Source organism: Trachypithecus francoisi, unplaced genomic scaffold (assembly GCF_009764315.1).
Source record: "Trachypithecus francoisi isolate TF-2019V2 unplaced genomic scaffold, Tfra_2.0 Lachesis_group4, whole genome shotgun sequence".
Classification (NCBI taxonomy): Eukaryota; Metazoa; Chordata; class Mammalia; order Primates; family Cercopithecidae; genus Trachypithecus; species Trachypithecus francoisi.
This window is the reverse complement of record NW_022681469.1, coordinates 62898959-62924135: the sequence shown is the minus strand read 5'-3', so window position 1 is coordinate 62924135 and position 25177 is coordinate 62898959. Positions and strand designations below refer to the sequence as shown.

General features: G+C 31.9%; 1 protein-coding gene across 1 annotated transcript in view; it reads left to right on the top strand.

Annotated features, from left to right (window-relative positions):
• The window catches only part of PCLO (piccolo presynaptic cytomatrix protein), a 412169-nt gene that overhangs the window by 246254 nt on the left and 140738 nt on the right, over positions 1-25177 (top strand). The window contains exons 7-9 of the mRNA XM_033192933.1: positions 1067-3254; positions 8861-8997; positions 15098-15188. Coding sequence (XP_033048824.1) covers positions 1067-3254; positions 8861-8997; positions 15098-15188 — 2416 coding nt within the window. The remainder of the gene's footprint in view (positions 1-1066; positions 3255-8860; positions 8998-15097; positions 15189-25177) is intronic.

Genomic DNA, 25177 nt, shown 5'->3' with positions numbered 1-25177 from the left:
AGTACAGAGTCTTGGAAAAATGTGATCTAATTAATAAGGTACAATTTTCAGGTACAACATTTATAGACTCTTACTTTTTCTATTTTCTGCCCTCAATATTTGGTGACTGGGGAAAAATTGGAGAATTGATGTATTTGGATTACAATAGAAAGAAAAGAAAAGAAATCATCTTGTAGAGAATATGCAACTGGAAAGCAGAAGACCTGAGATCTAGTTATAAATGTGCCACTGAACACTTAGGTAACTTTGAGTACATCAGTTTATTTTAACTATAAGTACTCAAAGCAATCTCTCATATCTTTTGATATTCTAAAATTGTATGATTCTCAAGACCTTCAATTCTTAGAAAGCAAGTTTATGACAAATTAACCAAATAAAATGAAAAATATCTGAAAACTCACCAACTTTATACTTTTATCTGATTTTTTAAAAGGTTCCAATGGATTTTTATTGGTCAGTTCTTTTTGCTTCACATGGAAGTTACTAGAGTATTAAAAAGAAACTATACTGCAGGATAATAAAGTCAAAGAAAACATAAGATCCAAATAGTCATGAAAGTCTTGAAATATTAAATAGAAAATTAGTCCGGACTATCCCTTTTTTAGAAGGAAAAAAAAGGTATTAGATAATTTGAAGATGTAATTTAAAAAATAGGAATGACAACCACTCCAGGGGGCAAAAGTAGGAATGAGAAGATAGGCATAATATCAATGTCACATGGTAAATGAACATCTTCAACAAATGTAATTTAAATTTTAGATGGTTAGCAAAACACTCGGGAAATAGATTCAGTAAATAATCTTATGTATATTTATGAAAAATGAGTTTTATAACTGCTAATGTTATAGGAGTTACAGTTAACCGATTTATTTAAAACATTATTTTTCAGTTAATTGTATTTGTGACCAATAATTGAAATTATATGTATATATTTTATTTTATCATGCTGTGATCGCAAAATCATACAGGAAATCATTTTTGTTAAATATAATTAATGGAAGTTGATTTGGTTTTTATTTTATTTTTCTTTATAATAAAGTACTATATTTTGTTTACTTGATTATAGACTAAAGGTTCTCAAACCATGGCACCCTCTGGAACCCAGAAAAAAGTTAAAAGAACTCTGCCAAATCCACCTCCCGAGGAGATTTCCACAGGAACTCAATCCACATTCAGCACAATGGGCACAGTTTCCAGGAGAAGGATCTGCAGAACCAACACAATGGCACGAGCCAAGATTCTCCAGGACATAGACAGAGAGCTTGATCTTGTGGAAAGGGAATCTGCAAAGCTTAGAAAGAAACAAGCAGAGCTTGATGAAGAAGAAAAGGAGATTGATGCCAAGCTACGATACCTGGAAATGGGAATTAACAGGAGGAAAGAGGCATTATTAAAGGAGAGAGAAAAGAGAGAACGAGCCTACCTCCAGGGAGTAGCTGAGGATCGTGATTACATGTCTGATAGTGAAGTAAGTAGCACAAGACCAGCCCGAATAGAAAGTCAGCATGGCATTGAGCGACCAAGAACTGCTCCCCAAACTGAATTCAGCCAGTTTATACCACCACAAACCCAAACAGAATCTCAACTAGTTCCTCCGACAAGTCCTTACACACAATACCAATACTCTTCCCCTGCTCTTCCTACCCAAGCACCCACCTCATACACCCAACAATCTCATTTTCAGCAACAAACTTTGTACCATCAGCAAGTTTCACCTTATCAGACTCAGCCAACATTCCAAGCTGTGGCAACAATGTCCTTCACACCTCAAGCTCAACCTACGCCAACCCCACAGCCTTCTTATCAGTTACCTTCACAGATGATGGTGATACAACAGAAGCCACGGCAAACTACATTATATTTGGAGCCCAAGATAACCTCCAACTATGAAGTGATTCGCAACCAACCCCTTATGATAGCACCTGTTTCTACTGATAACACATACGCTGTTTCCCATCTTGGTAGTAAGTACAATAGTTTAGACTTGAGAATAGGTTTGGAGGAAAGAAGTAGCATGGCAAGCAGTCCAATATCAAGCATATCTGCAGATTCTTTCTATGCAGATATTGATCACCATACTCCACGAAATTATGTCCTAATTGACGACATTGGAGAGATCACCAAAGGAACAGCGGCGTTAAGCACCGCATTTAGCCTTCATGAAAAGGATCTGTCAAAAACAGACCGTCTCCTTCGAACGACTGAGACACGCCGGTCTCAAGAAGTGACAGATTTCCTAGCACCTTTACAGTCTTCCTCTAGATTACATAGTTATGTGAAGGCGGAGGAAGACCCAATGGAGGATCCTTATGAGTTAAAGCTTCTGAAACATCAGATTAAACAGGAATTTCGTAGAGGGACAGAGAGCTTAGATCACCTCGCTGGTCTTTCTCATTATTACCATGCTGATACTAGCTATAGACATTTTCCAAAATCCGAGAAGTATAGCATCAGTAGACTCACACTTGAAAAACAAGCAGCAAAACAACTGCCAGCAGCCATACTTTATCAAAAGCAGTCAAAGCATAAGAAATCACTAATTGACCCTAAAATGTCAAAATTTTCACCTATTCAAGAAAGTAGAGACCTTGAACCTGATTATTCAAGCTATATGACTTCTAGCACTTCATCTATTGGTGGCATTTCCTCCAGGGCAAGGCTTCTTCAAGATGACATCACTTTTGGCCTCAGAAAAAATATTACAGACCAACAAAAATTTATGGGATCCTCTCTTGGCACAGGACTGGGCACATTAGGAAATACCATACGCTCAGCTTTGCAGGATGAAGCAGATAAGCCATACAGTAGTGGCAGCAGGTCCAGACCTTCCTCCAGACCTTCCTCTGTCTATGGGCTTGATTTATCAATTAAAAGGGATTCTTCTAGCTCTTCCCTAAGACTGAAAGCTCAAGAGGCTGAAGCTCTAGATGTTTCATTTAGTCACGCATCATCCTCTGCCAGAACTAAGCCAACCAGTTTGCCAATTAGTCAAAGTAGAGGAAGAATACCAATTGTGGCCCAGAATTCTGAAGAAGAAAGCCCACTCAGTCCTGTTGGCCAGCCAATGGGAATGGCCAGGGCTGCAGCTGGACCCCTGCCACCAATATCTGCAGACACCAGGGATCAGTTTGGATCAAGCCACTCATTGCCTGAAGTTCAGCAACACATGAGGGAAGAATCACGGACTCGAGGCTATGACCGTGACATAGCCTTCATCATGGATGACTTCCAACATGCCATGTCAGACAGTGAAGGTAAATTGGGCCTCAAACTGCCCTGTTACTCTCAAAACTCAAACTCTTATTTTTCTGCATGTTTAATTTCCCTTCTCCAGAGATGTATCCTACTTTTCTTGGTGTGTCTTTTGCATGTTTACTTCAATTTTATTTCTTGTAAATGGAAATATTATCTTGTGTATAGATTCTATAGCATGCTTTTCTTTATTTAGTTTTAGTTTATTCCTTTATTGTTCTGTTTCTTGATTGTTTGCTTGATTTGTTTGGTGTCTGTTTTTCTAAAACCATTATCAAATAATTCTGTCAATAAAATATGGTCATCCTATAAATCCATAGTTGAAAAGTTTTTCGTTGTATGTTTCTTTCATTTTTTAAAATAGATTTTAAAAGTTATTGATCAGTTTCTTTCAGTTTCTGGAATTATTAAAGTTTAGAGCCATGAAATACTATTCTGATAGACTTTGTAATAGAAAATCATTTATGACATCTTTATGAGATCAGTGTTCATTAGTTCAGAAGATGTTCTATTTTTGAGAACTTTTGGATAAGTTCTTGATGTTAGTATAATGTAGAATTTTGTTATTTTCCTTAAATAAAAGATTTCTGTTTTATCTTTCTCTCTCATTATGAATACTATTATTTACAAATTTGTAATTTTGCATTATATGCTAGGAAGTTTAGTACTAAATAAGACATGAAAATAAATAATTGTATTAGTATGTATGAAGTATTCTTAAAATTGAAACCTTGTAAACTTCTTTTGTGATTTTAGTTATTTAGAGTTCAAACTTTCCTGGTTTGCCCATTTAGCCTTTTCCTTTGGTTTCTTGCGTTTTTTTTTTTTTTTGTATCGTCCCATGTTTTTGCTCTAAATTGACTTGCTAGATTTCCATGTTAAACAAGTGCTTTAATACAGTAAATGCTTAACTAAAAACTCGTTTTAAGTAGCTTTGTTTTTAAAGACATAGAACCATAAACATTTTTGAAAATTATCTAGTCCAAGTCTAAGATTAAAGAAGAGGGAGAAATGATACAAAGGTGTGAATAGGCTAGCCTATACCAAGAGGATTCATGACTCTTGACTCTTGGTCCTTTTTTTTTCACCTTCTTTCATTTACATTTGAATGTAGATGTAGATGGAGTTCTGGAAATAATATATTTTTGATCAAATAAAAGCATTATTACTTCCTTCCTTTAGAGACTCCAAAGAACTAAGCTAACATGAACATCTCCCCTTTCAAACCTAACATCTTTCTTGAGGACTCACGGGAAAATACACATTTTTGTGAAAAGGAATTTTTTCCTACATCTTTGTCGAGATGAATAGGATTTTAGAAATTCAAACCTGAATTTTAATAGATTTTTTTATTGAACTAAAGTAATTGCTCTATCTGAAGGAGGACAAACTGCTTTTGTTTGTGAAGTTCAAATAGATTAGTCATTTTCTGATTTGTTTTCATCTCTACAGGCTATTGGATTGACCATTTTTATTGACAATTAGTTAATTGAATAAAATACTCAATTTGTGGGTTCTTTATTTAGATGACTATTTGAATAAGTGTACATAGCAGGAATTGTGATATTATGTGGAAACAGTCTTTAATATTTCCTTACTTTTTACAATCTACATTTTATAAACATTTTATACATAAAAAATGACAGTTGCAGAAGAGTAAAGAGATTGTTCAATAGTCATGTCTATAAAATAACAAAATAAAACAAAAACCCTAGAGCGTCTATGGCATAACGAAATGCCTTAAGATTGTGTGTACATGATGAGCATATATCTAAAGAGAGTTTGACAAATTGATTTATCATCATATACTGTCCACGTGCTGCCAGATATTTAGATGTTTCTATATATCCTGATATGTGGCATTTTCTTATGTGTACAGTCATATAAAAATAACAGAATATTCTATTTCCCTTTTATATATTTGAATGATGTATAGGTCATAATCATCAAAGACTGTGTGAAAAACATTGTTTTGATAAAATAGAGGATGAGATACCATGCAGCATATAAAATTATGAAGTGTGTAAAGATGATGCCAAATAAGTAAAGCAATTAAAATTTAAATGAAATTAAACTAAAAAATATTTTTAAATTAAGCAGACAAGGAAATCATTCATAAAGATTATGTTGATATAAATTTGGGCAGGAAAACTATAACAATTATATATGACATATATGTAATGGTATGTGTGTTAATTGCAGTGATTACTTCTAAATGATGTATGTAGTAAAATGTTATATATTTTCTTTGTTTATATATCACATAAACATACTATTTTTCTTCTAATGAGTAATGGTCTACTTTTCGTTTGAAATCTTGAATTCCTTCAGTATTTAAAAAAAATAGAAACTACTTTTTTTTCCAATCAATAATTCCCAAGATTTATTAACTCATGAAGTATTAGGAATTTTTAACAGATTTTTAGCAAATATATGCTATATCTATATTTGAATGTACTAAGATAACTTTGAACAGTATAACATTCTACAGGTTATTTAGTATCCTGTGAACAAAACAGATGTAATTGCTTTCAAATTATTTGTTGTATGCTTTTCCAAATTCAATTAAACTCTATAAGTTATAGGATATAAGACAGTCATTAGATATATTCTAAAAGATTCGTTGATGTTGAAATACCTTTCTTGAGGAAAAATCTATATAGACATAGTTTATGTTGCTTAATATTTATTAATATTTTTAGCTTGAAGCAAGCTAGCAACAGGCCAGACGTGGTAGCTCATGCCTATAATCCTAGCACTTTGGGAGGCTGAGGCGGGTGGATCATGAGGTCAAGAGATCGAGCCATCCTGGCCAACATGGTGAAACCCCGTCTCTACTAAAAATACAAAAAATAGCTGGGCATGGTGGCGCACACCTGTAGTCCCAGCTACTTGGGAGACTGAGACATGAGAATCGTTTGAACCCAGAAGGTGAAGGTTGCAGTGAGTTGAGATCGCGCCACTGCACTCCAACCTGGTGACGGAGTGAGAATCCATCTCAAAAAGAAAAAAAAAATGTAATTCATCTCATGTCCTCCAATATATACAGTCTTTTTAGAAGTATATATATTTGACCAATATAAGAAGAATTAAACTATTTCTGTAACTGTAGCCTGTGGACAGTACTAGATCCAGAAATAACTTATTTGTATATTACTTTTAGGAATTCAAGAAAATAATGCCAAGTTTAAAAAAAGATATTGTTAATCTCCTTCAAATGATTTGAACTAATTCAGAATTTTTTTGTTATAAAATTTACTTTTTCACTTAGATTTTACCATGAAAGATGAGACAGTTATAAACAATTAACATTTATATACAACTGGTTCTAAACAATGAAAACAAAATTCGATACAAAAGCAGATTGATTTCATCTACTTGCTGTTGGTTGATTATAAATTCCTGCACAACGGATGATAGTCATCCTTATTCAGTTACACATAGTGTTATTATAAAAAATAACAGAAAATCAAAATACGTAATCAGAATTATTGGCAACAAATTGACAGAATTTGGGTCAGGTTGAACTTCTACTTTATTTCTATAGACACAGCCAAACAAATCACACGTTTTAAAGAATTGTATTTCAAATGCAGTTAAGCAAGTTATACATTCAAATGAAATCATGTACTACATTATAAAGGATATTAATTTATTAAAATAAGTATAAATTATTTTTCTATTTTCATGAGAAATCTATAAAATCCTATAAGAAGATAAAAGTAGTGTCAATGTCATTGAGAATAATCTAATAAATTTTAAGAGATGAATGATTATATAATGAATTTGTTTTGTATTTACTTGTCAAATGTCTATTACACTAAATTTCTTGGTAAGTTCAGTCACTTGGTTTCAAATTAAGACTATGGAAAACCATAATTAATGAGTAGATTGTAAAAAATATCTGCATATTAAGGACAAATTAACACTTATTTTTAAATGTGTTTATCATAATTAGGATGTTAACTACTTTTTCTAGTTGATGACTAATTCTGTGCTTCATTCATGCCAATATTTATTCGATGTTATGCCTTAGGCAGGGCATTGATTTTAGTATTGAGGGAAGGGGGAAGAAAAAGGACAATATGAGCCTTGCCTTTAAGCAGCTTAGAATAGGTGAGATCAGTCAAGTATGTATGCAATCACAAAACAGATAAGTATTAATGTATTCTCTGAAATCTAAGACCAATGAACCCATGACACATCATTGCTCGTTTTGTATTATGGGAGGAAAATGCTGTGGTTAAGTAGCAGTGTTGACCACAGGAGGTATAGGGGTGACTAAGTAGTACATATGCTGTGGGTTTACCACTCCCAGCAGGAATGAAATGATGGAAATGGCCTAGGGGAAAAGATGGTAGTCAGAATGCAGATAGAAAAATAAAAGTATATTGTATGACTTTCTAGAAGCTGGAGTTTCAAGAAAGTAGAGGTTGACAACATCATCAACTAATCTAAGCATCATCTGCAAAGGATAAGCACTTGAGCATTGTTCCTTCTACTGTTTAGGAAGCAACAAAGTATTTTCAGAGACTGTTAATTAGAGATTATTTTACAAAGAATAAAACAATTTATTAAAAGGCAAATTCTGCATATTAGGGAAAATAAGATGTTCAGTCATTATAGAATATCTTGAAAAGACCTATGAAATACTAATGAATGAAATTTAATTTAAAATAATAATTGTGTACCTTAAATATAGTTGCATTTTCAAAAAAGTATGCCGTGAAATTTTGTCACAGTGTAAGTATAAAAAGCATGCAACCAACTCTTCAATCTATTTTCTAAATCAGTGCTTCTCTTCAAAAAATAATCATTTTATTTTTATTTAACAATTATAATAGAGATATTTTTAATATTAGGCTACTAAGTAATCATGGCACACATGTTCCTAACAATAACACCAGAATTCTCTTAGAAACAAATGTTTTTGTTTGTTGTGAATGTCATAGAAATGTCATATTTTCAAAAAATAATGTTAAAGCCAGCAACAACCTATTGGCACTGGATTGATGTAATGGTGGGAAAGTGACAGAAACTTCCATACACAAGGAATCCTTTTTTGTTTTAATTTTTTATTATACATTACGTTCTGGGATACATGTGCAGAACGTGCAGGTTTGTTACATAGGTATACATGTGCCATGGTGGTTTGCTGCACCCACCAACTCATCTTAAAATTTTTTTTTTTACTAGTGGATTGTGGGTGGAGTATGGGAGAGAATGTGTGGATGTGGGAACTGATGGGCTGAGGTTAAATAGAATGACCCTTTTGAAGAATGATCACTTGTTCATTTATTTATTTTATCATGATCTAAATTTCTTTTTTCTCTTGATTTGAAATTTGATTTTGTTTTGTTTTGCTCTGAGATTGTGAACATCTGTGTGCGTCATTTTTTCTAGGCTATTCTATGGTTTAAAGTTTTTGACATAATTTGATTTTTGATATAATAACAAAAATAATTTTTCTAATCCTAATGGGAAATGTGTTTGAAATGCATGTATGGTTAACAAGCCTAGTGCATGCTAGTACTACAGAACATCTGCTGCCCTCAATCATCTATATTACTTGCCGTTGCAATGTATGATGTTTCCTTGGTGTCCAAAGCCTATCATCTGCGTCGTGAGGAAACAGATTGGTTTGATAAACCCAGGGAGTCTCGTCTGGAAAATGGACATGGTCTGGACCGAAAACTGCCAGAAAGATTGGTCCACTCTAGACCACTCAGTCAGCATCAAGAACAAGTAAGTGCTATATTTAGCAATTTCTTTTAGATTTATCAAAAAAGACTCAATTCTGTGCTAGAATGGTCTTAGTTGTCCTAAAAGGAATGAGATATTTGTCCATTAATTTCACAATTTTGTTTTCCAATGACATAAAGGAGTAACACAGCTTGCTTCATCAGCTATGACTGATTGAAATTGGACTGTGATACTTCTACCAATTTAAGTGATTGATTCCTCCAACAGATCATTATTAAGTTTGTATAACATATCCAGCACAGCTATACAACAAGAATATATGGAGCTCTGAGAGCTTACAAGTGACTGGGTGAAATGGATTTGAGTAATTTTCAATGCTTGTTCAGATGCTAAGAACAAGTGAGAGGATGGGCAAACCAAGTGAGCTGGGATAGAAAGAAGGCTTAACCTGGGGGAGAAAGGAAACTGATATTTTAGTGGATCTATTACATGGAAATGTTAGCTGTTTTTTTATGTATTTTTGAATTTTATATACAGAACAACTCACATAAAGTAGATGTTACTAATCAGTGTATTCTTATAGATGAAGAAATTGAAACTTAGAGGTAAATTTCACAATTAAATATGACACCAAAATTCATGATCTTACTCACTTTTGAGCAAATGAGGTGATGTTTGAATTGAATTTTGAAATACACCTACGAGATTAAGAGTTGAGTGAATTGAAGGAGAACCTTCATGTAAGCCAAGTGGCCTTAAATCAATTGCCTTAGCAGATCAGATATTTGCAGGTTGTGTACTCATTATGATTATTAAAATATCCAAAATAAATAGTTGACTTATTTTATTTACATTAACTCCTAAATCATCCTGTTTAGTGATTCATTGATATAGAAAACAACCGTATTTTGAACAACTGAGAAGATCCATATAGACTTACTATAATTTAATTCAGTGTTTGTCATTTTGAGGTATAAAAGAAAACAAGGCTTTGACATTTATAAGTACTGTCTAAAATACATTGTCTATATGCTTAGATTTGATTTCTTTCTAAGCAATTTAAGTTTTCATAGACAAATTTCTACCTATTAAACAATTTTTTCTTAGAATTTTGTTCTGTTTTTCTATATGCTATCATATTTTCTAGAATTCTTAGAATTCCTCTCTACTATAAATTTCTGTCTTTAGTTTTTGATATCTTTCATACATATTTTGTTTAGGCTTATGTTTACCTCCATTAAAATGTCAATATAATTCCATTTTTTTTACTTCATGTAAACGTATCAGCCTGTATTGAACTATGCTTTCATTGGCTTGTCTTGCTATTAAAATTGTATTTGTGGTTGTATTTCAAATCTCATCAAATAGATCTGGCTAGAAAGTAAGAAAATTAATAAAATTATTCTGCACATTTAAAATCTTAAATTTATCTCCTTTTATCTACAAATTTGTCAGTTAAAAATAACTTCCTTAAATGTGTTTATTATATGAATCTCTCTAAAATGGAATATTTGTTATATCTTACCCATCTTATTTGTTTCTCTGAAGTTTAGTGTTTCCCACAAACCTAGAACAAAGTCAAAGAAAACACAGATACTTTAACAAAATCATAGTAAGATCAACTGCATAAACAGGGCAGCTTGTTTAGTAATTAACAAACAGGAATATTTATTATCAACACTACTATTTCCATGGGCACTGAGAATAGTCTTTTCCACCTAATTTACCAAACTAATATTCTTTGAGGATATATTTAAAGTAATTTAAAGGATATATATTAAAGTGTCCAGCCCAAAAATATGTAAATGAAATATTCATATCTCTAAGGACATTCTTGTTTCAATTTTATGTTAGTAACATATACAGATTTATGGTTTTGGTCTACTGAGTACATAGTAATAATGGTTTAAATAATATATAATTATAGACCAATATAATGTCAAAATTAAGCAGAGAAGGTATTTTTGAGAATCATTTAATAAATTTCCTGCTATGTCTTCTCAAGTAGAAACGTAAGGATTCTTGTTAGGTGAATATAATAATGTGTATATTCTTGCTAAAAGTAATTTTTTACATTTGTATAATTTTTTACATTTTCACATCTAACATACAAACAAACAAACAAAACTATGTATGTACTACTGAAACTGCAACTATGCAAAGTTATAAGCTAGTTAAAAGTGAACAGCCATAAAACCGCCACACAGGCCAAAAAAAGGAACATTGCCTGTCCCCAAAATCCCTGTATGTCCCTTCCAGATCATAACCACTCCCTTTCCCAAATAAGTAATAAATGTGCTGAGTTTTGTGAAAATAATTTGTTTTTCTTTATCATTTTTTTAAAATAGATTCTACTATAACATACATTTTAATTACGTGAAGTTTGAGAGTTGAATTATATAAAATTCAAAATTCATGCTTTTTGCATTATTATTTATCTTCAAATACTGTCTCCCTCTTTAACTCATCATAACTATATTTTGACTTGGAGAATCACAAAATGGCATTCTCATGTTATTAACTTCTTTGCATCTCTAATCATAAAAAGCTAATATTGAGCTCTTGGTACTAATAAACTCAGATGCTTTTATTTGAAAACATATGCATAACCAGAACTCATATTCATAAAATGCTTTGGAGGCAAAAGTAATAAAACCGATAATACTAATGCAAACACTAATTTATCTCCTTTTAAAACTCATTTGCATAAAACAAACATTAGAGGAATAGAAGAATATTTCTGAAAATTTTTATTAGACACACAGTCATATTAATTATAAAATAAACCAAATATAAAAATCCATATTTGCTTCATTTCAAATATATATGTATACTTATATATGTGTGTATGTGTGTGTGTATCTATGTATCTATCTATGCTTAACCTCTGCCTTCTTCAGTAGAAATTCAGCTCTGCTTTGTGAATTGCACAGATAGCCTAATCTCTTATTTTTTTATTTTACTTTAGTCACTTACTCTATAAATAAGACTAATATCTTTCACAAGGTAGTTGTAAAGGTCAACACTTCTTGACTATTATAAAATCCCTTCTCTTTCTGCACTTATACTCACATCATCTGCAATTCCTCTGCAACTGCTTGATTGAGGTACATTAAGTTCCCATGAAAGAGCCACTCTTTCTCTTGATTCTAGGAATTCGAATGTTCTGTTTTCTCTCCTTGGACACTTTTCCTCCACTCATCCCTTGGCAAACCCTAATCATCACCCAGGTGTCCGTGTACATGCCCCATCATGCAAGAAGACTCCCCTGACACTACCACCCCTACTTCCCCAGAAATCTGGGGTAAGTGTTCTTCCTTTGTGCTCCAATAGTACCCCATGTATTAGGTCTTGGGCTGTGAGCTTCTTGAGAGCCAGCAGCTCTCTATCCCAAGTACCATGTTATATATGTGTACAGTGCTAGGAACCCAGCAGGGCACTCTGTCTCCTGCATCTAGAATGTGTGGTATTTAAATGAGGGAATGGGTGAATGTCTGTACGAATACACAGTAAGTTAACAAAAAGGGCATAAAGGCTATCTGTCTTCCGTGTATGAAGTAAAGGGCTCAATTCATTCCCTTTTTGTTAACATACTCTTTATATATACAGGCTTGATTCATGAAAATAACTCTTTTTGAAGTATTTGTAGGTAGGGAAGAACAGCCCTCTTTCTGGGAGGCCTATAGGCAGTAATCCTATCAATGAGGAATCACCAAAAGACAGTGATAACAGAGACCATCCCCTTGGGGAGGGGAATGTAGCACCACTTGACATCAGTTCTGTCCCTTGGCTTTGTGCCTACTCTTAGTTGACAGTAGCAACACCTACCCATAACCCCATCTGCTACAGGACTCTCTCAACATTCACCCTCTGTGGTTACTAAAAAACTGAAATTCATCTAGCTCATACATCTAATTCATACATGGAAGACATATAGACCTTTGATCATGCTGATCATAATTATGGCACTTTCGTGTTTCTGATTTATTAAGTGGATTTATGAAGCTGCTTGCAGACAGCGTAGGCAGTCTCTGAAACTAGAGGAGATTGTATGAGATGCTCTGAAAGCAATATTCAAGAAAATTAAGATGTGCAACATTCCTTCTACTATAAAATAAAAGGCAATAGTGGCTATTGGATAAAACTGGTGAAAAAAATTAGGAAGCCTGATGATGACTGTTCTAAACTGTGTGATAGATTCAGTATGAGATTACATCAACATCTCCCCAGTCTGAAAATTGGAAAGAATACTAAAAGACAAAATTGTGTTTTCTTAGTTTATTTTTGACCAAATGGAAAGAATAACATTTTGGAATTATTATTAACTAATACCTGAGATTAGAACAGATTGAAATACAATGAAGTAACATCCAATTTTACTGAATTATCTGCAGTACCAAAGCAAAGTTCAGTTACACCTAATAGTTACAAAATTTTCAATACACACGATTTTATTTTTAGTAAAAAATTAAGATTTTTAAATGCAGATTAGGAAAGGAAAAGAAAGAAAGAAGAAGGAAAGAAAGTAGGAGAAAAAGATGTAGGGAGGGCAAAGTAACAGAGAGAAAGGAAAGAGTGAGGGGCCGACTGAGAGACAGACAAAAGAGATAGAGACAGGAGAGAAGAGTGAACAGCAGGCAAGAGAGGGAAAAATAAGAAAAATGTAAGCACTTATTACAAATATGAATAAGGTTTTCAATGGTTTACAAAGTTAACATTAGTATGAATATCTGAATTGACTTATTATACTTACCCTAATGTTTTTATAATTTAGTAAACAGTATTTTTGTTTTACTCTGCAGAAGTCACATAATATTCCTGGATTTAACAGGATTTCGCTATTGTTTAGGGAATATTTTATGTTAACCTAAGGCCTGCTTAAGCTTATTCTTTCCTAAAGAGAAAAACAGCTAAAGGCTAAAATTTTAGCTTTAGTTTTTAAAATATGTTTTATTTTTAATATCCAGAATTCTAACAATTTTATAGCTGGAAACACTAGGACACATTAAGGTCACAAGAGTTTTCTAAGGAACCTTTCTTCACAAAATGTATACCTCTTTGGTCCTAAATTCTGTTTCATCTTTTGGGAACGCACTTCTTAAACATTCTAAAATAGGAAATATGAAATCTTCATCTATATTAAACTTTATTTTGGTTGTAATTTAAGTCAAAAATTTTCTTATGACAATACATACAACATTCCATACAAATAAAGTCCTGTTAATACAGATAAGAGTAAATATTTTGCCATTTCTGTCTTTCATTATTTCATAAATCTCTTTTGAAAGCAAAGTTCCATAAAATATAAAGTACAAGTTTGCATTTTGCAATTTACTTTTGTTTCAGAAACTTCATTTCACCAGGTGGAAACACAGACAATGCAGTCTATAATATTCTCATATTCAAATCTCAATAATGAGAACTGAAATCTCAGATTTGCAACAGTAGCTTTAAGTGTTACTTATTCTCCCCTAAGGAATGTCTAGGAGACATAACACTATCAATAATGCAAGCTTTGAATTTTAAAAAGTATTAAGTGAACAAAGACTTTATTTATTTATATAGAATTAGCCTCTGGATCTAGTTTACAATGAAACTTCTAGTACATAGGCTCAGCAGAAGTACAATGCCACAATAAATCAAGCGACATAAACATAAAGCAATCTTGATTATGATAATAGAGATGTCAAAGTAGGAGGATCTTCTCTGCTTTTTTTCTCCCCGGCACCACTTAATTGCTGAAAATTAAAAATGCTTTTCCATTCCTAGGCTGTCCAGAGCAAAATCAGCAGCTGGCATTTTCCATATACATTCTCTATCTGAGGTCATCAATATTGACCGCATACTACTGTAGTAATAAACGTTCTTCAGAACCTATTGCATGCACTTATTAATTTTTCAAATACAACAAATCAGTTTGCAACAGCCATTGGTTACAAATGCAAAAACCATAAGATCTCAGAACCAGCAATATCATTATATAGTGTTCATGTAAGGTGTTTAAATTGCCATCATGTGAGAATCTCCTACTATGTTCCATTGATTTAATCAATGTGCTTGGAAATGAACCATTCTAATTATATATATTGCACTTTAAGTGTCTTTAATGTTGGTTTTTTACCTTATTACATGTATGTCTTAGATCATACAGATGAACGGGAAAACTATGCACTACATCTTTCCTCATGCAAGGATAAAAATAACAAGAGACTCAAAGGATCACACAGTTTCAGGTAAAGCAAATCGTATAATCTAATTTTTTTTTATTCTAATGTCAGATTGACGTATGTACTGACATTTGGGTTTCATTTTAGATGACTCAGGACATTTTGTATAACTTTTTATAACAAAATTTGTGTTTTTAGAAATGTGAAAAAACAAGCAGGATATACACTTGAACATAAAAGACATTTATGACATGATCATCAATATGAGGAGGTACTAAATGGTACCTATTTGCATCATTCTTTTCATTAACCATATGTTTTAATGCACATGGTATTACAATGCTCCGCAGGAATTGCTGTATTAAGAAATATGGTCACTGGTTGTAGGAATACAAGACATTCTTACACAGGAAATTAAAAATCTGTCTTGAATTCTTCTAAGAAATAAATTCCCCTATTTCTACTCAACTTGAGCACTCACTGTCAATTTATGCTGGGGTTTTGTTTGTTTGTGTTCCTTTATAAGCCAAAGCTAATGGTGAACTTTTTATTTGGAAATAATTTTGGATTTCCAAATGTAATACAGACATTCCTTTTGCCCACTCTTTGCCCAACATTACTAATATTAACTTCTAATCCCAAAAAAAGATCAAACCCAGGAAATTAACATATATATGATAATATTAAAATATCTATATAAGCCTTATACAAATACTGAGTTTCTCCACTAACCCACGTTTTTTTTTTCCCTGGTCCAGGATCCAGTTCAGGATCCAGTTCAGGATCCCACATTGCATTTAATTGTTTGACTCTTGCATCTCCTCCAATCTGATAGGTCCTCAATCTTCCTTTGCCTTTCATGACCTGGAAGCTTTTTGAAAGATATATGAAATTTTTATATTATAATTAAATAGTCCATATTTAAATCAATGAGATGAAATATAAATTGTTCCAAGTTAATGAAATTTCAAAAAATGAATATTACCTATATTTTTGGTCAAGTATGTTCTTCGAATTTCATGGACAATGTGCATCAATAGAAAATACTCAAATACATATAATTTATGTATTATAAATGTATAGGCAGTACATCTAAGATGTTATATATACTGTGTTTTCTTTTTTAAGCACTGATGTAACAAAAAGGGTCTTTCTTTAGTGTAATTGCTATTGTTCCTTGCAGATCTTAGACAGTGGAACATGTGGATGTGGAACAGGTTTTGCTTTGAGAAAATTTCTTCTTATTTTCACAGAAAATGAATTGATTAGGAGTCTAATGTTGTTTTCCTTTTAAGAGTAGGTAACTTTTCTTCTGCCAGAGACAGATAATTCAGACTTTCAAGTTTTATTGCTGTTCAAACTATATTTTAAGTACTGATGAAAATTCCAGGGTGAATCTTAAAATACAAGGGCTCCTTTTGTGGAAGTAATTACTTGCTAAAAACGATTTCAGTTTCCTCCAGCTCATAAAGCAAAACAACATAATATTTTCTAACAATGCCAAAATTATTTTTTCATGATGCACAATGGAAATCTTAAAATCATTTTTTTTCCTAAATCATCAGAACCTATGCCAATGTGCCTGTTTTCTAGCTGTATTATTTTATACTCTATTAAGAATTATTCCTGTTGTGGGGTGGGTGGAGCGGGGGAGGGATAGCATTAGGAGATATACCTAATGTAAATGATGAGTTAGTGGGTGCAGCACACCAACATGGCACATGTATGCATATGTAACAAACCTGCACATTGTGCACATGTACCCTAGAACATGAAGTATAATAAAAAATATACATATAAGTACTCTACAAAAAAAAAGAACTATTCCTTCAACATTATTTATCTTTCCTACTCTTTAGTTATTCTTTTACTTTAACTAGAAACAAGTTTTAAAACATAACATTACAAAAATAAATGCTAGCTCTTTAGTAAATATTCTAGTCTCAAAAGTAAATTTAATTTCTTCCGTATATACATTTCACAAAAAGAGAAGAGGTTATTGTTTTGGACAATAAATTTGCTAGTAATGTACTATATCTTTTCTCTGAATGCCCCTTTTTCTTTTGATATCTACCTAAAGTAATACTAAAAATGGTTTCCTTGTTATAGTTACCCTGTATTGATTACTACTGAATATATTTTCCATATGTCTTAGGAAAAATAATCCCATACTATATTAAGTCTTTTAAAACAATCTGCATTTTATATTCTACTTTACTTTTAATTATTTTAAATACATCTACATATGAGGCTAGAACCAGAAGTTACAATCTTTGACAGAATCTGGAAGTTTTAAACCACTGCCAGGTAAACGATGGCAAAGAATATTTACACTCCTGACTAGTCTCTGTGTCATTTTCTGCTCAACAAAAAGCCTAGTTTGATTGACTAAATATTTGGTGATATTAAGGATTTATTGTTAGCTATACTTTCATTTATATGTTAATGTTTTAATTGAATTTATGTGTTTTTTAAATTGATAAAATGGTATCATATACATCACGATGTTTTGAAGTATATATACAAGTTTATATGTTTCATGAAACAGTGATAACTACATGAGATAATGCTTATGTTAATTACCTAGAGTTATTACAACAACTATCTTAGCATTGTTCTATAATACAATATATTGTTATTAACTATAATTACCACTGAATGTATCTTTTGGAAATGCAAACTAAAATATTTACAGATTAAATGATATCTGAAATTTGCTTCAAAATTAGCTAAGTGTAGAGAATGGTGGAGATGTAGATGAAATAAAATTGAACATAATTTATTGATTGTTGGACTTAGAGATTAACCACATTGGATTTTATTGTAGGCTTATATTACATTTCCATATGTTTAAATTTTCCATAATAAAATTGTATAATTACTGTTTGTTTTTCATGTTCACAGTGAAACAGCAGTATGCAAAAGCTTCATCAATAGTGAAAAAGCTAGCAAAACTAATAATTTAGCTGTCTTTGTGAGACAAGACAAAGATTTAAGCAAGGAAGTAGTAAAGAATAAAATGTAATATATCTGTTCTTTTATGGTGGAAAATGGCCATTAGTGAATTTTAATTTTAGTTACATAAACTCATTGATAGTAAAACTACTATGAACCTTTTATAATATTTTAATAGACAGTTCTAACTTTATAGTTTATAAAGTTATATAAAACAAGCATACCTGGGAAATAAAAGAAAAAAATTATTTAGGAAAACAAAAATAATTTCAGAATAGAAGAGAGAAGTAATGGTTTGTTTGGTTTGGTTTGGTTTTTAACGTTCTTCTGTGTGGTTCTCAAAATAATGTCAGTGGGACCCTCATGATCTCAAAGATTCTTTCAAGGGGGTCCACAAAGTCAAGACTATTTTAATAGTAATGCAAAGGCAGAATTTGCTTTTTTCACGCTCATCCTTTTATGAATATACAATATAGTTTTTCAGAGGTTATTTAATGTGTGACTTCACAAAAGATTTGATACAGCAGTAGCTGTGAAAATTCAGCTGGCTTCTATTAAGTCCAAATTAAGCCGATTTACAAAAATGTAAAACAGCATTCCCCTTCTCATGAATTTTGCTTATAAAATAGTTATTTTTAATAAAATATTTATTTTAACATGGAACAAGTTTATTATTTTAAATGTGTTAATAAATATATTTAATTCTCAATTTTAACTTATAATATGGAAAATATACATAGCTGTAACATATATAAAGAAAAACTGCTTGAGATACTCAGTAATATTAAAGACGATATATGTTTCCCCAAACCAAAAGCTTGAAAGCCACTGCTGTAACAATATCTGCAGTGAAATTTTTTTTCAAAAAGGAAATATACTTTTTTCTCCTTATTAAAAAATGTATACAGCATAAAATAAACTGTTTCTGTAACTCATAGTGGATACATTTTAAAATATTTATTCATTGATGATCATTCATTTATCATCCATGGTATGACTTAAATTTTGTTGGGTGCTAGATTAATAGAGTGAACACAACAAAGACCCAGATTTTTAATGTACTAACAATTTAGTAGGAGGACCTGAAATGTAAGTAATTATTACTACAAAATTTTAGGAACAACTGAGACAACAGTCAAGGAATTAATAAATTTATTGTTCATACCCATAACTATGTATGTGTGTGTATACACACACAGCTATACAGGTGCACCATGGTTTATAATTTTTAATGTACCTAGAGAGAAACACAGGCATGTAATCTTCTATTAAATGGTTCACAACTTTTAGAAAATATATCCTTTAACTTTTAACCTGTTAACTTCAAAGATATAAGTGTTTATCAACAACTGTACAATAGTTTTGAAAGTCCTCAGCAAAACACAAGGCAACAGAGTGGAGAGAATAGGTAATAAGTTTTGGAATTATAAATACCTGTGTTGAAATTCAGCTCTAACACATGTAAATTTTGAGAATAAGTTTGTTCATCTGTAAATAAAATGAACTCCATGTATCTCATAATTGTAAGTGAACCTAACACAAAGTATTGTACTTACTGTATGCTCAACAAATGTTATTTCCTCTTCTCTTAAAGAGAAATGAACAGAAAAAAAAAAAAAAAAAAGAAAAAATGTGATGCTCAAAAAGTGAATCTCCTTTTATTTCTTATTTAAAATTCCATCTTATGGCTTCAGAAACACAGCTGTTTGAAACAAGCCAAAGAAATTCTTCTGGTTTTTAAAAAAGGCATTTGCTATGTACAGTTCTATAATGGACTGGCTACATCTGCAAGGCTAGAAAGACTTAGCAATTATAATAGTGAAGAACACTAAAAATGTTGTTAAGTTTGAAAAGATAGCATTGTCTTCTTAGGAAAGAGGGGCTCATTTTCTGTTCTGCATTAGTCACCATCTTTATGAGTTTTTAGAAACAGAGACAAATTATAACAGATCTCATTGGATCCTAGTTGGCAGTAGTACCACATGTGGATAGCTCTTTATATTATTATTATTATCATTATTTTAACAGTTTTCTTGGATATAACTTACATATCATAAATATCTATTGTTAGTGTACAAATCAATGGCTTTAATACATTTATGGAGTTGTGCAGTCATTACCACAAGCCTGTTTTAGAGATTTCCATCTTTGCAAAAAACTCCTTTGAGGCTGTTAGCAATCTCTGCTTCCAACATCCCTCATCCAAAAACTAACTACTGATTTACTTTTTGTCTCTGTAAGTTTGCCTTTTCCAAGCATTTCATATAGATTGGATCATTCAATGTACAGTTTTGGTGTCTGGTTTCTCTCACTGACTAGTTTTTTAGGTTACTAGTTTTTAGGTTAGTTGTAGCATGTGCCACTGATTTGCTCCTTTTTATTGCTAAATATGTCTCATTGTTTAAAAAGTCAACATTTTGTTTCTCTGTGAGATTTTTCCCCATATTTTAAATAATATTTGCATGCACATTTTAGTATAGATATATAATATGCAATTTTTGTTGGGTAGTTTACTAGACATAAAATTTCTGGGTTGTATGATAAGTTTCTAACTACTTAAGAAACTGCCACATAGTCAAGGTGAGTGTGTCATTTTATGTTCTTGCCAGTAATGTTTCATGATTTAGTTTGCTTTAAGTAATTGTTTGTTGATATTCATGAGCGATATTCTTCTGTAGATTTGTTTTCTTGTGATATCTTTGAGTAATCTCATAATACTGACCATGTAGAATGTGTTGGGAAGTGTTTCTGGCTCTGTTTTTCTATAGAGTTCGTGAAGAATTAGTAGTATTCATTTTTTGAATATTTGGTAGAATCCACCGATGAAGTCACCTGGCCTAAGCATTCTTTTGCAGTAAGAAGACATCCAGTTACTAATTCAATGCCTTTATTTGTTATAAGACTATTTAAATGTTCTCTTTCTTCTTGAATCAATTTTGGTAATTTGAGTCTTTCTAAAAGTGTATTCATTTCACCTATGTTTTATAATTATTGTCCCAAATGTATTCATAATACTTTACCCTTTTCACTTCTCTTAGGTCACACAGTGAAGCCCTTTTTTATTCCTAATTTTTATTATGGTGTCTTCAATTTTTTCTTAGTAAAGCTAATTGAAGATTTGTCAATTTTGCCAATCTTTTCAAAGACTCAACTTTTGCTTTTATTGATTTTTTCTCCATTTTTTTTTTGTGTGTGTGATCTGTTTTACTGATTTCTGGTCTATATATCATCTATTTCTTTTCTTTCATTTATTTTTTAGTTAGCTTTTTTCTCCTAGATTCTTAAGGTGAAAAATTAATTAGTTGGAGAACTTTCTTGTTTTCTGACATAGACATTTAAAACTAAGTATTAGCCGGGCGCGGTGGCTCAAGCCTGTAATCCCAGCACTTTGGGAGGCCGAGACGGGCGGATCACGAGGTCAGGAGATCGAGACCATCCTGGCTAACACGGTGAAACCCCGTCTCTACTTTAAAAAATACAAAAAACTAGCCGGGCGACGTGGCGGGTGCCTGTAGTCCCAGCTACTCGGGAGGCTGAGGCAGGAGAATGGCGTAAACCCGGAGGCGGAGCTTGCAGTGAGCTGAGATCCGGCCACTGCACTCCAGCCTGGGAGGCAGAGCGAGACTCTGTCTCAAGAAAAATAAATAAATAAATAAATAAATAAAAATAAAACTAAGTATTTTCCTTTAAGGACTGCTTTACTGCATCCCATGCATTTTTTTTTTTTTCATTTTTATTCAGTTCAAAAGATTTCTTAATTCCCTTGTAATTTCTTCTTTTACCTATTGTTTATTTAGAAACATGCTTTTACATTCCCTAATATTTGGGGATTTTTCCAGTCTCTTTCTGTTCTTGATGTTTAACTTAGTTTCATTGTAGTTGGAAAACCTATTTGTACCTATTTTTTATGATTCAATTATTTTGACTTCATTAAGATTTGCAAAACTTTGTTGATAAATTTGTATATGAAATGGAGAGACATTCAAAGCACAAGCAGTTTGTGAGTCTGACAGTTTCCAAGTATGACTATGATTTTACTTTCCACTGAAACTTCTCTCTGTGCTGCACATCTGTGTAACCTTCTTTTGGTTAGATTTATGTGAACAGTTTGGGCTCTCTCTGGTTTCTGCCAAACATGAACTCAGCCTCCATTTACCCAGGGATATATTGAGAACTTATTAAATCTATTTATGGATGTCCCAATTCCTAGTCTCCCAGTTTAACCCCCAAATAATTTGCAAGTCTACCACTTGTTTCATCCCCTCCAGCAATAAAGCTTCTGGTTTTCATACCCTGCCCTGTCCAATAGAACTATCATGACAACTGAGCTGGGGATGGAAGCAGCCCAAGCCAATCATGACCAATATTCCCACTTGATATGGTTTGACTGTGCCCCCCACCCAAATGTCATCTTGAATACCCACGTGTTGTAGGAGGCACCCGGTGGGAGGTATATGAGTCATGGGGGAGAGTTTTTCTAGTGCTGTTCTCATGATAGTGAATAAGTCTCATGAGATCTGATGGTTTTATAAGGAGGAGTTTCCCTGCACAAGCTCTCTCTTTGCCTTCCGCCATCCACTGAGGTGTGACTTTGCCTTCCGCCATGATTGTGAGGCTTTCCCAGCCACGTGGAACTGTAAGTCCATTATAAACCTCTTTCTTTGGAAATTGCCCAGTCTTGGGTATGTCTTTATCAGCAGTGTGAAAACAGACTAATACACCAGTGTTCTTACTTGAAGATCAGCAGCTTCTCGTGAACAAATGCTGCTCAGTTTGTTATAAACTTTTGTTTAATTTCCAAAATGCTGAAGTGGTTGGTTGTTTTTTAACGTTTTATCCAGCTATACAACTCATTTTTGGGGAGAAAATTTTATTTATTTTATTTTGTGATTTTTTTATTTAATTACAATTTTGGCAGCTTTTATAATGTATTTCCTGAAATAGTAATAAAAACACCATATTTCTCTGAATTTTTTTAGTCATTCTCAAAATTGTTTTGATTGTACAATTTTTTTATACTTAAATATTTAAAGTATTACATATAAAATAAAACACAGGTAATGAATGAATTTTGTTTTGGCATAAGATTCTTATAAATGATGGTTTCTAAATATTCCATTATAGTATTGATTTCATGTGCATAAAAAAAAAAGCTGCAGGCCTAATGTACCTCTTTCTAATATACCAGCCAGAATTACACATCTGACAACATAATAACAATTCTAAATAATTGAATCAGATTGAAAGAGACAACAATATTCTGAGATATCTCAGAAATCTGAAGAAAATAGTTCAGATATCTTATCAATATTTCATAAATGAGTCCATTAAGTTTCTGAGGAAGATTGTGACATTCTTAGTATCCTAAAGAAAGTTGACAATTAGCCATGATTAAACTCACAGACTGTGTCCTAATCCTGTTATAGAATTCTTACCTCTCCTTGCCTTCATTGCTACTCAGTGGTAAAGTTTTTCTACCTAAAATTTTAAAAATCTGAGTAGAAGTGATTAAGAACAGCTTTTAAAAAAGACAAAAATAGCTAGTCAGACTTTCCATTTTCTTGTATTTATCAATGAAATTTCCACCACTGGCAATATGTGAAAACATTGAGTTGATTATGTATTCATTTTGCAGGGAAAATGAAAAGGTACATATATGCATACATACAAATAAACACAGCAATAAGCCCTCTGTCAAATATAGGAGAAGATTTTTTGAATTAAATTTATTACATTTGTAATATTGATCTTATTTGCATAAATGTATTAGTCCCACTATGCAACCAAATAAATTATATATGCAGAAATCTAAAGAAAATAGTGATAATCATAAATATTTAGGGGACATAAAATATAAAAATAAATATATTACTTTCTTTGTAGTTAAAGGTTTTCTATTTTCTTCTGAAATAACTTGAAAGTATGATTATTTCTTCCAAATACAAATATTCTCCTCTTTTTTCCTTGATTATAAGTGTTTATAATGAAAATCTACAAACCTAAAATAGAAGTTATTCAGAGATTTATATTCAGACTGTAGATGAAATGTGGTAAGAATAGTTCTATATATCCTATTGACAGTTCTCAAAGATATAATATTGTGATCAGCAGATTAGCTTTAAAAAAGCAACTACAACAAAATTCTCATGTTCTACCTAAATAATTAAAAATACTATAAACACAATTTGTCCACCTTCTGTAACTGTTAAATCTATTTTAAATAATGTGGACTAACAGAAGGAAGAGTCACAATAAATAAAGAACTATCTCCTACTATAAACAAGTAGATTTGTAATATTGAATATGGAATCAGCCTTGAGAAGATGTTTAAGGAACGTCCAAAATATCCTTTTCCTTTTACTCACTAATTTTATTTCTGTAAATATATTGTAAGGGAATAATGAACAATAAGTCAGCATTTTTTGATAGGTATGGGAAAAGTCTGTGGTAGAGTCCTTGCTTAAAGAACTTAAAACTTGAAGTGGAGCTAATGTACCTGAAACAATGAACACATGAAGCTATACGTTGAAAATTAAAATACATTTCACACACTATGTGTACATATATTTACATGTACAAATTTTTGCAATTCTCTTTGTTCAAATAATTTTACCAATGGAATATAGAGAACACATATTTCCCCATTTTCTCATGAATATTTTTGTTACTCTGCTTTCCTTTATAGCTAGAGATCTCAAAGGCAAATGCCCCCCTAGCTTTCAGCTTACAGTAGCTAAATGATAAATGCATGTATCATTCTCAGCCTTCTTCTTGTATGTATACTTATAAATGTATATATTTGCATGTATGTATATATAATAAAATAATATATTTTAATATGTAAAATATTTCCTATAAAATATGGTAGTGGTAAAAATTATAACAAAAATAGAAGCCATAATTTTACAATTTATGTTTTTTCCTTTACTTCCTGCCTTTTTTATACACATGTGTACACACACTAAAAGTTGAAAGTACGTTGTAATATAGTTCAGATACATATCTTTAATATGGTATAAATTGCCCAGTAAATACATTTTCCTTTTACCTCAAAAGCTCTTCACAAACATAAATGTAATGACTGGATTTTATTACATTTT